The sequence below is a fragment of the Nannobrachium achirus genome (assembly GCF_963921795.1).
Source record: "Nannobrachium achirus genome assembly, chromosome: 9".
NCBI classification, from domain to species: domain Eukaryota; kingdom Metazoa; phylum Chordata; class Actinopteri; order Myctophiformes; family Myctophidae; genus Nannobrachium; species Nannobrachium achirus.
The window spans coordinates 407501-422705 of NC_137818.1; the positions used below are offsets into that span (position 1 = coordinate 407501).

At 43.6% G+C, this 15205-nt stretch overlaps 1 protein-coding gene across 1 annotated transcript in view; it reads left to right on the forward strand.

Moving 5' to 3' along the window:
• nfascb (neurofascin homolog (chicken) b) overlaps positions 1 to 3132 on the forward strand; it is a gene marked incomplete at both ends in the record, with an annotated part of 89637 nt that extends 86505 nt beyond the window's left edge. Inside the window, one exon of the mRNA XM_080733923.1 lies at positions 2910 to 3132. Coding sequence (XP_080590049.1) covers positions 2910 to 3132 — 223 coding nt within the window. The remainder of the gene's footprint in view (positions 1 to 2909) is intronic.
• Positions 3133 to 15205: the final 12073 nt, after the last annotated feature.

Consider the following 15205-nt stretch of genomic DNA (forward strand, 5'->3'; position numbering starts at 1 on the left):
CTTATAACGTATAACTTTATATAAGGCAAGGCCTATGTGTATAACTGTAAATATGTTCCCCATATTCAACTGTTTTTATTTATTTGTGGCACTTGCTTTGGCGATGTAAACGTAGCCTATGTTTTCTCATGCCAATAACGTTCCTTTGAATTGAATCGCTCTCATGCTCTGACAGAGCATGAGAGCAGCTCTCTTGATGTGCGCAAACTACTGGCTTGCCTCGGTGGCTTGGTAGAGAACTGATAGCAATCAAGTTACTCTGCTTGTTGGTGATCCGGCCTGGGTCTATAACGGATGCGGAAACGTGTCTTGCATGCATGTGAGTGTTACATAACCGGATACAGTAGGCGGGCTTTAGAGCGGAACAGACTGCAGCGATCACATACGCCCAGTGGTGATATTGCCTCAGGCGCGAGCTCGTTTCCTTCCTTCACGGCTTCAGGCTGCAAGGACTTGTTGCGCGGCACGCCTCAAACACGCGCACATGCGCGATTGCGCGTGCACGCCATAGGGACGCACGCAGGAGCATATCAGCCAAGTGAGCAGGAAGAGTCTTCTAGCCTAGGTAAACTAACTGTTACAGTTAGTTTAGGTTAGGAGGATGGAAACAACAGTAACTTACTGACAATGACGATCGCCGTGTTTTCGTTTCTTCCCTGTTGGATTCCACTGTCGCGACGCGTTGTAGATCTGCTATTTTCACTCCTTTTTTTTTGTTCCACCGCTGGGAGTTTGGACGCGACCCTTTCCTGATAACTGGAATATAATACACCTAGAACAACTCCTCCATCAGGCTCCATGGTCGCGCTTGGATGCGAGGCGTTGTGTGCTTGCAGATCTGCTATTTTCACCAGTTTTGTTACATACCGATGGAAGTTATATGGACGCAACACGTTGCTTTTCTTCAGACAATGGTCGCCTGATTGAGGACTCCGCCGGGGGGGGGGGGGGGGGGGGGGGGATATTTTCTCCTCTCCACTCCCGTAGCAGGGCTTGAAGATCGGTTGGTGGTGACTGGACCGGCCGACTGCATCTTGTCCAGTAGGTGATTGTGTTGTTTGTAACCTCGGCCTCGCCTCACCAGGCTTTCTATACGTTGTGTTTGTACACTTTGTAGTGGGCTGAGGATCTGTTCCAACTGGGTGTCGGTGCTGGGCCCTGGGTACAAGGATTCACTGCGGGCCCCCCATGAATTTTCTACATAGGGGGATTTAAAAAATAGATATATACAAGCTCACAGCATGGCACCGAGTGTCGCGCTGCAAGCTTGTAGATCTGCTATTTTTCAATAGCAAAAGTATAAAATAATGAAGCCCCTTCCACCTTGGGCCCTAGTAACTCAGACTCGTCCCACTTTTCCCTTGTGACGCTCCTGCTGATCTGATCTTCTGATCTTCGTTGTTGTCTGGCTGCCTGGGACATAATATTTTGTTGTCGAGACTTTGGGGGTTATGATGAAGCTGTGTGTTGTTGGCCAATGAGGCAGGTCATGGCTTTCCAAGTGAACATTTTACTGGATTTTGTTTGATTTGTGCAAAATGGTCTCAGATCCAGCTGCTCCGTTGTCGCTTCTGCCAGCCCCTTCACCAGGCATGTACACACATAGACATCAAAGGGGGCTTGAGCCCCTGCCCCTGAGGGCTGCATTCAATAGAATTGTCCACCAAAAGGCCCCTTTAGAAATGTCAGCCCCTGCCTCTCTAAATATTCTCTGCACATCCCTGCCCCACATCCCTTTACATGCGTGTGGCCAGTGTGCCGCTGATTGCACTCTGCGGGCTGCGCTCTGCCACGCTAAATGCATTCACTGTGGTTTATTGGGAGTTTTATTCATTTCTATTGAGATTTATACGTTATTACACTCTTGTTTTCAAACACACTTACTGTGATGAGTGATATCTTTGGTTCGTTATATGACTGAAAGCTCAAACTTTTTCACGGGCTGCAGAATAATGTAATTAAACATTACATTATATAAAAGCAAATTCTCGGGACTATCGGGCCTGGCGGGGAGCGACATTGGAATTTTCTCGTGACTATCGGGGGAGGCGGCCAATGAGTTAAACATCCAACCGCAACTCGAATCACACTTGCGAATGAATGAATTCCGTCCTGCTTTTCGCCCTTAGGGCATATTACTGGTTATTATTATAGAGAGGAGGAGGGGGCCGTCATCTATGATGATACAACATATTAATAAACATAATTAAACATAAAAATGTATATTTGTATTCTATATATTCTCATAGAGAAGGTCTATCCAGAGACCATCTATAGCACAGCGACAGTGATCACATTAATAAACATAATTAAACTACGGTATATTCTTATAGCGTTAGAAGCTGCTGTATACTGATAATATGATGATAAAGCTTATTAATAAACATAATTAAACATATAGTATATTCTTCTAGAGAGGAGGAGAGTCCATCCAGAGGTCCTATGATGATAAAGTGCTACTGTATGCTGATGATATGATGATATTCTTATATATTCTCATAGAGAAGAGGAGAGGTTTATCCAGAGATCCTCTATGATGCTAAAGCACAGCGACAGTGATGACATTAATAAACATAATTAAACATAATTAGTCATACATATTCTCATAGAGAGGAAGAAAAGGTCATCTATGATGCTAAAGATTATTAATAAACATAATTAATCATAATTAACCATATATTCTCTTAGAGAGACAGTGATGACATTAATAAACATAATCATAATTAATCACATATATATTCTCATAGAGAGGAAGAAAAGGTCATCTATGATGCTAAAGATTATTAATAAACATAATTAACCATAATTAATCATATATATTCTCATAGAGAGTAAGAAAAGGTCATCTATGATGCTAAAGATTATTAATAAACATAATTAATCATAATTAACCATATCTATTCTCATAGAGAGGAAGAGCGTTCCATCCAGAGGTCATCTATGATGCTAAAGCGCAGCGACAGTGATGACAGTCTGGTGGAGTATGGGGAGGGCGGCGACATCCAGTTCAACGAGGACGGCTCTTTCATTGGCCAGTACACAGGAAGTAGGCGGGACATCAGGGAGGAGGCGGACTTTGGAGACAGTCTGGAGCTGCACTCTCCCATGAGCGCCATCTACAGCCTGGCGTGAGAACTGCACTCTCCCATGAGCGCCATCTATAGCCTGGCCTGAGAAGCACAGCCGGGCCGGCGTGGAGTTGGAAAGTGTAACAATGTGGACTGTCCGGTTCCATCCCGGCTGTACCGTGCCGTGCACGCAACGCAACGCAAGAGAGATGAGTCAACTAGAACAATGAGTTCCCACACAAAACCACACACACACACACACACACACACACACACACACACACACACACACACACACACACACACACACACACACACACACACACACACGCACACATTAACAGTCCCTCTAAGGAGGGTTAAGGTCTTTACACACCGGGGGTGAATTTGCGAATAGCTAATTTGCGATAAATTAACTTAAAAAAATTACCTTATCAAGTCAATGCAAGCTTCCACACTGACTGCGAATTTCGAAAAAGCGTCTGTTATTTATTCGCTCGTGTTTCGAAACTTAGCGAACATTCGCAGGCGAACTCTTCTCTCTCTCTCTCTGTATCAATTCAAGCTAACTCTATCCTAAGGCATGTTTTCATTGCAGTTCCGGAATTTTCCCGGCAAAATAAATAATTATAATTAGCATAACTTGCCGGGAGTTTAGTTTTTTGGGTGTTTTCACATGCCCTCATCAGCAGCAAAAATACTGGTATCGCTCGTTTTCACAAGCCATCGTGACGGCATGAAAACCAGTGTTGCCAGATTTTGCGAGAGAAATAAGAACCAGGTGTACGAAAATAAGCCCCAAAAAGTGATATTATCTAGCCACACGAGCACTTTAAAACTATACGCATCGCCGCATCAGCTACTTGAAAATTGCCGATCTACAAGCTCACAACAAATAAACCGCAACCAGCCACTATCAATACATACAAGCAACTTTACGGAAATCAAGCCCAGAGTCGCTTATAATTAGCAGACATGGCAACACACGGACTGAAAGACCTGCAAAAAACACACACGGACTGAAAGACCCACGCGAGCCCATCGCATCTCACCCCTGGGCAACAGTGCCTGTCTCTTCTCCCTCTCTCACCCTGAACGCTACAAATGGATTTAACAAAATATTCTTCATGCAACAAAACATAAGATTCAGAAAGGATCGCTCATGCGTTATGCAACCTGTTGGGGGAAATCTCGCTCTTAACAGCGAAACGCTCCCCCCATGCACTTGTGAGTTTGTAGATTAGCTGTTTTTTGTTGGGGTTTTTTCACGCGTCACCGTAAACGATATGCAGACTCGATGCTCGCTGCTCTGTAAAACACTTTTAATCATGCAACGAGGAGAAACTATTAACTAATGATGCAGCTCTTTGAGTTTGTAAAGATTCCAGCTTTCATCACAACATTACGAGCGCATCGCGTCCCCTCCCGTTCTCCAGACCGGACTTGTATAAAATAAAAATAAAACAAAAAAATAAAAACACACAGCTTAATTACAAATAGGCTATAGAATAGCCTACAAATAAGTTTGAACCATGAATTGATCTAGCAAGCTTGCATTTCTCAGCACCGCGGCCGTATAGGCTGGAGATTGTAGAAAGAAATAGACGTCTGTCTTCTGTATTTGGCAGGCTTACATAACATTCGAATGCAATATGGATTCTGAAGCTTTCAATCCCAATTACAATGCTTTAACTGTTAATATTGGCTCCTTGCATGCACCTGCTTGTCCGAAAAAAGTAAAAATCACGGTGTGCCGTTTTCACTGTGGGGAAATTCCTATTCTCCCAGTACTTTCAGCAAAAATACTAGGTATTTTCCCGTCAAATTTTGGAGTCCAAAACTAACGGAAGACAAAATAAGTGGCCGTTTTCACATGGCGTCAATTTCAAAATTGCCGTCATTTTGGAAAAAACTTCCAGAAGTTTGACTCAGCGAAAACGGGGCTCTATTTAAAGAGAGAGAGGACATGGTCGAGGGACCTTCCCTTTGCATTGAGCCCGAGGGGAACGGTGTTTCTCCCTCTCCTTGTGGCTGCTTGCTAGTACTGCAGTCAGTGGTGGAAATGTATAATTTATCAACCCTGCAAAGTGACAATTAAACTGTTTTAAAATAAATTGTGTCTAAAAATACAAAAGGATCCGAAATGTAGTGGAGTAGAAGGAAAAGTAGGCAACAAATTGGTCATAGGCCTACTCAAGTACAAATACCTACAAGTACAGTACTCCAGTAAATGTAGACTACTTAGTTACTTTACACTACTGCTGCTGCTGCGAGCTGCCTGTCTGTGGGAGGGTTAGGGTTAGGTTTAGGTTTAGGTTTAGGTTTAGGTTTAGGTTTAGGGTTAGGGTTAGGGTTAGTGAGCCTGTGGTGTCCTCTCTGCTGTGATGTGATGGTTGGGTGATTCCAGCCCCAAACAATTCGCACAACAGATACATTTATTCACTTTGGCGAATGTTATTCGCATATTCGAGTCGTTCTTTGGTATGTATGGGAAAAGGCGTGAGGCCGGTGTGTGAAGACCTTTAGGGTTAACAGTCTTATGGTTAGGGAGGGTAAGGGTTAACATGGATGGATATGATAACTTATATATTTGATAAAGAAAAGGCTTTACATTTTCTTATCGTGTTCCTTGTATATAGTCATGCATATACTGTCTGTGCGTGTGTGTGTGTGTGTGTGCGTGTGTCTGTGTTTGTGAATGCGTGTGTACATATCCTACTAATAGAGAGATAGTGACAGTTTTATCATGTTGATAAAAAGAAGACCTTATTATAACGGTTTTATAACGGTTATCTGAGCTAAATCGCTTATTCCTGTTGCCCTTTGACCTTTGACCTTATTCAGTTTATTCTGTCTTTCTTCATTCAACTATTATGTATCATTCATGAGTTCAATATAATATATATATGTGGCGGAGAGAGTCGCAGCCCCAGCCTGAAGCCTCAAAAGTCTACTATCTGCTCTCGTTCCATAGGGATATCCCTTTGGAGTGATGGTTAAGATATTGGACTTTCACGCGGGAGACCCGGGTTCGAAGCCGGTGCACCTCCGTTACATTGGTGCCGTGACCCGGATCCGGGCTTCCCCGTAGGAGGAGGTCAAAGGGGGGTGAGTGTGACGGAGAGAGTCGCAGCCCCAGCCTGAAGCCTCAAAAGTCTAGTATCTGCTCTCGTTCCATAGGGATATTCCTTTGGAGTAATGGTTAAGATATTGGACTTTCCCTCAGTTCTTTCATAAGAGCTTGTAGCGGAATGTAAAAAAACCTGTTATGTAAATATCATCCATTAACACAACTAGGCCTGCATTAATGACGGCACACGGTTTTAATTGCCAGCGATGCATCATTGCAAAGAGCACGTTTTGTTCCGTATGTCTACTTTGTCTTGGTTTCAGAGAGCATTATGGTAAACCTTGTGTTTAAACTTTATATTCCATAATGTGTAATGGTAAACCTTGTGTTTAAACTTTATATTCCATAATGTTTTATGGTAAACCTTGTTTAAACTTTATATTCCATAATGTTTTTAGGCTACACAGTGCCTGTGTTCTGTCAGCAGCACTAAGAGCTTCCTCATACCAGTGGGCATTTCAAAGTCATTTCAGAGTCATTCTATTGGATATTTGATCATTCAACACATGTTTTATTTTGAAATGGTAGCAGCCTACTACAGTAAATGGAAGCAGCAGCTAAGCTCTGTCTTTATTCATTATTGTAAGATTTTACCGACAGCCTGGGTCAGTGCGACTCGGCCCCAAGGTCTGCATCCCGCTGGTTACCCTCTGTCAACAGATTCAATGTAATTATTCTTTAATCAAGCTCTTGTTAATTCATGTTCTTCTTTAATAAATCACATTCAAACCTTTCAAAAAAGCGAAAGAATAGGCAATCTACAAGTTGACAACACGCCATGCTAGCCTACTGTTAATGACAAAATGGTTCATATTTTCTGGGAATATCCGACTAATTCTGTCTCTAATTCACTGATAAATGAATCCTAGAATATGCTGAAAAAGACCATGAACTTGTTTTAATGTTGAAGGTGTAATTTGAGAATGAAGATCTTGAAGAAAGACATTTCCATTTTTGCAGAACTCCAGATGGAGAGAATAGTTTTCATAGTTTTCACTTTTGTTTTGGCGTGTGTGTATAAAATACTTCACGTGACTCATAACACTTATGAAAATAAATAGCTTGTTTTCAATGAAAAAACTGCACAATGTTTGATATGATTGGATGAAACTTGTATGATTGATGTTTTGTTGCTTTATAATAATGTTCTATGCGTTACATATAAATAACATATAATGTTATTGATATACAGATGCATAATGTTATATAGATAACATCCACAGGGCAGATCCAAAGCAGGTAAATGTCATTTGTAAAAACAAAAACAAAGCATAGAGGATTCATTAAATAGAACATAACGTAACAAAAGAGTGGAGGGATTCTACAGCCTTGTGACAGACGGTTAGCGACATTATTATTATTATCTCCAGAAAGAAAGGAAAGAGGGGAAGAAAGAGGGGAAGAAAGAGAGGAAGAAAGACCCTCTCAGACAGCTGGAGTTTTTCCCTTCTAAAAACACACTTTAGTTTCTTCAGAGGCTCCTCCTACGACATCCATAAGGTGAAAAATACTACTTGTATTTACTGGTTTAACCTGTGTTCACTGCTAGCTACACATGTTCTACTGGTTTAACCTGTGTTCACACTGCTAGCTACACATGTTCTATTGGTTAAGGTCAGTTAGGACCAGTTAGGGTTCAGGGTTACAGTTGACAGGTGGACTAAGGCATCTCCTTCATCTCCAACAGGACTTGTGTCCGGTTGTCTCTTGAAGGTCTTCAGTTAGGGTCAGTTAGGATAAGTTAGGGTCAGTTAGGGTCAGTTAAGGTCAGTTAGGTTTCAGGGTTGTAGTGGACAGGGCTAGTTAGAGTTTCTCCTTCGTCTCCAACAGGACTCGTGTCCGGTTGTCTCTTGAAGGTCTTCAGTTAGGATCAGTTAGGGTCAGTTAGAGTCAGTTAAGGTCAGTTAGGGTTCAGGGTTATAGTGGACAGGGCTAGTTAGAGTTTCTCCTTCGTCTCCCACTGGACTCGTGTCCGGTTGTCTCTTGAAGGTCTTCAGGACTTTGGACCAGATCTTTCCGCTGGTCCCTTTGGCCTTTGAACTTTTCTTTCCGTGTTTGTTGACTTCCTGTGAGAAGGCCGTGGGGGGCAGGTCCCCCCACGGCCCGTCTTCGTCCTGATTGGATGAAGCATACCCCCCTCCCCCCCTGGCGTAGGCGGGGCCAGTGTAGCGCTGGCCAATGGAAGAAGAGCACGGTGGCGGCGAGGAGGAGGAGGAGTTGGCGGCCTTCAGCTTCCTCTGCTGCTCGTTGACCTCGTTGACCTCACTGACCTTCAGCTTCCTGTGCAGCTCGTTGACCCTTGTGACCTCGGCCTCGCGTTGCAGGTGCTTCCTCCGGCTGTGATTGGCCCGGGTCACCTGACCCTGGATGTCCAATAGGAGCTGGTCGCAGCCGTGGCACCAGTCCTGCATGGTGCGCAGCACGGCGGGCGTGGCGCTGGGGCTCAGGTCTCTGCCCACGCTGGACTCCACCTCCAGAGTCTGGCGGCGCTGGTCCAGCCTGGCATGGATCAACCCTCCGTGGACCGCCTCGATGAGCAGGTCCTCCAGTTGCCTGACGTTCTGCATGTCCAGCTGCTGCAGCAGCAGCGCGTAGGGCAGGCGACGCTGCCGTGACGACGCCAGAGACACCACCGACAGCTGCCGCAGCTTGGTCCTCTGCCCGGGCGTCAGCGCGGGCAGCGAGGCGGACCGCGACACGTAGTCGCCGTAGGACCCGTAGGCGAAGAGCCGCAGCAGCTGGTAGACGGGGCCGTGCGGGCCGCTCTCCAGGGCCCGCACGTTGGGCAGCTCCAGGAGGTCAGAGAACACGTAGAGACCGGGAGTCTCCAGCGCCGAGCCCAGAGCCGCGGCCAGAGCCGAGCCCGACAGAGAGGACAGGCGTTCCACTTCCATCTGCAGGCTGCTGGGAAACCTGGGAGACGCGCCGGGTTCCAACCCGGGATGCCGTCTTAAATAGCAGCGTTTCTGGAGTCTTTTCACAGGAAAATCGAACTCCAACTTGTGTCTGTTTCTGAAAACGGACGCTTCCGGTTCCGCTGTCGGCGTCACAACCCAGGCTGACGACTTGAAAAGCTGCGTTCAACAAGACTGTTTGCTTTCTGCTGTCTTTTCACAGGCAGGTCTAAATAGTGTGGTTTCAGGTCTAAATAGTGTGGTTTCAGGTCTAAATAGTGTGGTTTCTGTTGTCTTTTCACAGGCTGGTCTAAATAGTGTGGTTTCAGGTCTAAATAGTGTGGTTTCAGAAACACAGAATGATTAAATGGAGGTTGTGAAAACCTGTGAACCGTTATATACGGTATATATATGACCTGCATGACGTCACCAGCCCAAGATCAAATGATCATCGGCGCCCCCTGCGGCTTGGAGAATGTTCGGTGAATTTTTATTCTATGTGTTCTAGAGCTACGACATCTGTGTTCTAGATCTATACTTTCTATGTGCTTTAGTTCTATATTTTTATGAATTCTGAATGAATGGATGATTTTGTCTGGAGGGCCAAATTGTCATGTGAAGCTTGACCAATCCTCAATACTGCATGCACGGGACATGACACGGACACGGGACACAGGACTGTACGGGAGAGACAAAGCAACTCCTTTCACCGCTTCAATGATTGTATTTACAGATTGTATTTACAGCCTACTGTATTGCGAACCGGACAGTATTTGATGTTGTATTTGTTATGTTTGTTTCCAGTTTTTACTTCATGACCTTTAAAGATGAAGAATCTTCAGTAAATGAACAAGTCTTACGTCAGGATTCTGTGGTTCTTTCTGTGGGAGGTGGAGTTTAGCTCGCTGTTGAGTTCATACAGGAGGAACAGCACAATCAACTACAGTAAGTAACCATGACTGATGCTTTGTGTGTTTGTCCCACCCGCACCTCTCACTGGCACCTCTCATCATCCTGTTTTTGCCAGACCCATGAAATGGGTAGGCCTACATAAGCAAATGTCGGTCCGGGTTTTCTATATAAAGGGTATATATGATGATGACATGATGATGACATGCCTACAAAAGGCATGATGTCATAAATGATGACCTGGTCTAGTTTTTTAGCACAGAGCATGTATATAAGGGCACCGCTCACTTCACATTGGGTGTGATTTTTTATTTTGCTTTTGACTACTACGCTCTGCTGGCATGATTAATAAGCTGTCCTGCGTTTATAAAGACCAGGGGTTTTCAAAGTGGGTGACGGGGCACCCTGGGGTGCCGTGACGGCAGTCCAGGGGTGCCGCAAGATCATTTGATAATATTTGGGATTTATTTGGACACTTGAAAAAATATTTAGTATCATTTTAAACTTGAAGTACAAAGTTATTTTCAGTCAGTTCTAACCAAAATGGCTGTTATCTCAACGTTTTCCTCGCAACATAATCACTAAAATATCGTCACTGTCGGGCAGAAACCTTGTATCTCCAAGTTTCAAATGTGTACGTCTTTTGGTAAAGCAAAGCCCTGCTTCATCATACAAGACTGTCGCACAAAACTAGTGAAAACAGCTCATCTACCAGCACGATGCGGGGCGTTGTGTGCTTGTAGATCTGCTGTTGTTTTCACTCGTTTAGTACATTTTATAGACATACAAGGTGTCCACCCGACAACGACGATATGCTATAAATATAAGGTGCTGGGAGTGAAAATTATAATGTAGGGGTGCCTCGGATTAAAACAATATTCATGGGGTGACCTGAGACAAAAAAGTTTGGGAACCCCTGATCTAGACAGACAGACAGACAGACAGACAGACAGACAGACAGACAGACAGACAAGTGGTGTCACTCTCCTGTCATCATGTGTCCTGTCCTACAGCCACGTGTTGGTGGGGGGGGGGGGGGGGGGGGGGGGGGGGGGCTCTAATGCCTTGCCAATGGGTCCCTGAGGTCCTTTAATCCCTCCTGGGGTCCTTTAAGCCCTCCTGGGGTCCTTTAATCCCTCCTGGGGTCCTTTAAGCCCTCCTAAACCCTGCTGGGATCCCAGGATGAAATGTTGGCCCTCAAGTCGCTCCGCTGTCTATTAGTGAAATGTCATGAGGGTTCATAGCACACATACCAGCACTAACAACACACTTTAGACTGTGTGTGCGAGTGCGTGTGCATGCGTGCGTGTGTGTGTGTGTGTGTGTGTGTGCGTGTGTGCGTGCGTGCGTGCGTGCGTGCGTGCATGCGCGTGTGTGTGTGTGTGTGTGTGTGTGTGTGTGTGTGTGTGTGTATGTGTGTGTGTGTGTGTGTGTGTGTGTGTGTGTGTGGTACAACAGCATTAATTAGCGACAGTTGCAGCTCTTTATTACAACATGTGTTGCCAGGAAACCAGAGCTGGTGACATGTTGGTGACATGTTGTTGACATGTTGGTGACATGTTGGTGACATGACATCATGATGTTGACAGTGAATGTCAGGCGGTCTGACTCTTCAACCGCTTATCCGGAATCGGGTCGCGGGGGTAACAGTTCCAACTGAGACCTCCAGATTTCCTTATCCTGAGCAACTTCCTCCACTCCCTCAGGGAGTATACCGAGGCGTTCCCAAACCAGCGTGGAGATATAATCCCTCCATCTGGTCTTTGGTCTGCCACGGGGTCTCCTCCCAGTGGGACGTGCATCGAGGACCTTCCTAGGAAGGCGCTCGGGGGGCATCCGTACTAGATGCCCCAACCACCTAAGCTGACTCCTTTCCAAGTGAAGGAGCAGTAGTTCTACTCCAAGTCTCTCTCGGGTGACTGAACTTCTCACCCTATCTCTAAGAAAGATACCAGCCACCCGTCTGAGGAAACCCATTTCGGCCGCTTGCACACGCGACCTTATACTTTGGGTCATGACCCACACTTCATGACCATAGGTGAGAGTAGGAACGAAGATTGCTCGGTAGACAGAGAGCTTTGCCTTCCGGCTCAACTCTTTTTTTCTTCACCACAGTGCGATTTAGCGACTGCAAAACCGCTCCTGCTGCTCCGATTCTCCGGCTGATCTCCTTCTCCGTCTTCCCCTTTCTCTCATTAATGAACTCTCTAATTAAACATTGTTAACATCAGATCTAATTTAACATGGTTAACAATAGAGCATCATTAAATTAAACGTAATGAATATTATTTACAGATCAGACATAATGTCTCTCATAAGCTGCAGTCATTCTGTCTGCCTGTAATACAATAATAATGTTGTATTACATTAACCATCTAGTCTACAATACGTGAAATATGTATTTCATCTATAATTCTATTATTGTATTACATTAACCATCTAGTCTACAGTATGTGAAATATGTATTTCATCTATAATGCTATTATTGTATTACGTTAATCATCCTTTCTACAGTATGTGAAATATTTATTTCATCTCATCTATGAAGCCTATTGTATGGGATGTTTCTGTGACAGATGTTATAGATTTATAGATTTAAAGACGTGGTCATTAGTTATTGCGACTGTCAGGTCGCAGTTACTATCAAAACTTCCACCGGCTGTCTGTCTGTCTGTCCGTCAGTCTGTCCGTCACACATCACGTCACACTTTTGCCCTGCTCATATCTCCACCACTGTTGCCCCTATCCATGCCAAATTTTGCACACACACTCCTTGCCATAGAAACCACAACCTCCACCCCCTCATTTCTCATATGGCCCTCTTCTAGCGCCACCATGAGGCAGATTCTTGCAAAACACACTTATGGACACTGCTCCTACAGATTTTGGCCTAAAATCATGCGAAGTAGTACACAGTATCTCTAAAGTAATGTCATCAACATGGATCTGTCCCATATCCCATAATCCCTCCTGATTGGCTACCATTGCCTTCTAAAGTTTGTGTATGCGACGTGACAGCTACGCTGTCTCTCTGAGTTCTATGATCCTATAGTTTACTGAGGCGCTACGCTGTCTCTCTGCATTCTATGATCCCATAGTTTACTGAGACGCTACGCTGTCTCTCTGAGTTCTATGATCCTATAGTTTACTGAGACGCTACGCTGTCTCTCTGCATTCTATGATCCCATAGTTTACTGAGACGCTGTCTCTTTGCGTTCTATGATCCTATAGTTTACTGAGACGCTACGCTGTCTCTCTGCATTCTATGATCCTATAGTTTACTGAGACGCTACGCTGTCTCTCTGCGTTCTATGATCCTATAGTTTACTGAGACGCTACGCTGTCTCTCTGCATTCTATGATCCTATAGTTTACTGAGACACTACGCTGTATCTCTGCATTCTATGCATGTGTTTATCTTGATTACTGCAAGTCATGCCTGATAAAGTGTTTGATAAATGAAACATCCACACATTGTAAACAAAACTATTACAGATATCAACATTGTTACATATAAATGCATAATAATGAATTAACATTGTTAAACTCTTCACCTTCAAATAAACAGAAACAAATAAACGTGCGATCTTGCCTGTCATTAAATTTAGACACCCCCCCCCCCCCCCCCCCCCACAGCCAACTGTAACAACAAAGGCTTTAAGACTTTAAAGGCTGTCCCAGGCTGAGAGCACTGTCTTATGACCCCATGTGGTAAATGTACTCACACTGCCTACTCAAGTAAAAGTATCAATGCTGCAATGTAGAATTACTCTGTTACAAGTGAAAGTCCGGAATTCTAAATGTACTTGAGTAAAAGCACAAAAGAATTGGTATCAAAATGTACTTGAAGCACCAAAAGTAGAAAGTAGGATTACTCATTATGCAGAATACCAAGTGGTTAATGTATGTTTTGTAACTACTAAATGTAACTAGATAGATAGATAGATAGATAGATAGATACCTTTATTATCCCAAGGGGGAAATTCAGTTGTCCAGTTGTAGCACAGCAGTATACAGTTATTTACAAAGTTACAGAGAAGTAAGAAAAACAGATAGGAGGAAAAAACCAGAGCAGTATAGTACCAATAAAGAGAAGGTGCATCAATAGAGGGAGCGAATAATATATGTGACTCAGCATGACTGAGGGGCAGTCATTTCGGAAGGCATGGTTTTTCACTACTGCTAATATGACATTTTTTTTTAAATGAAAAAAGCCACACATGCATCTCAAAATATCTAGGCTACATTTCACTTAAACGCCAGAGCTTAACTCTGCATGTAAATAAGACTTTTTTTTAATTAATGTGAGAGATCGTCAGGTCATTTGCAGGTTAGACATTTATTTAAGAACTTGAATATCTCAAAAGTAGTATTTCAGCATGGCATCATTCTATAAGCCATATCTTCAAAACTGTTGGGTCAATCTCCACAACCAATATATCATTTTGTAGCTATGATCCCCAGCTTTCAAATGGAATAAAAAAATGAAAATGAGAAAAAATGCAATGACTAGCCGTCAGCTGCACTGGGACACATATATGTATATATACATAAAGTGTCTTACCATAGCAGTCAATGCTAGTTAGTGCAACAAGTATCTCACTGACATTGTTAAACAAAGCAAAATATTCAGAAACTACCAACACAACCTAATAGTGCAATGTCAAAAATCAGTGCAGAGAAACAAAAAACAGCTCAGAGAAGAAGAAACTAGGAAGCATGTCACAGCAAGACGCACATGAACACTCGAGTCTCCCTGGAAGGTCCTTAGAGGTCAAAGTCAATACAGCAATAGTTCCGTCAGTCTAAGTTAGGAAGGAAGTCCTTTTCAATCGTCCGTTATGTATCTCGTTGTACAGCTTAAGGGTAGCCGGTAATGTAGTGGAGTAAAAGTAACTAGAAACTGTACACTAAAGTAAAAGTACTGAAAATGGGAAATATTCCAGTAAAGTAAAGATGCCTCAAAGGCTACAGTACTTATTATTATTTTAACCTTTGTGTCATTTATCAGATGTTTTATCCAAAGTGATAAATCTAGTGAATAAACAAGGTCAACAATGGAGGAAAATAGAATATATCAGGTGAACAATGTACATAGCTGAATAACATTGTGTTTTTAAAACATTTTAAACTATAGGATATCAGTTAAACAATGTCTAAACAACATGCTATCTAAATAACACCAGTAAGACTCCCTAATCGGGA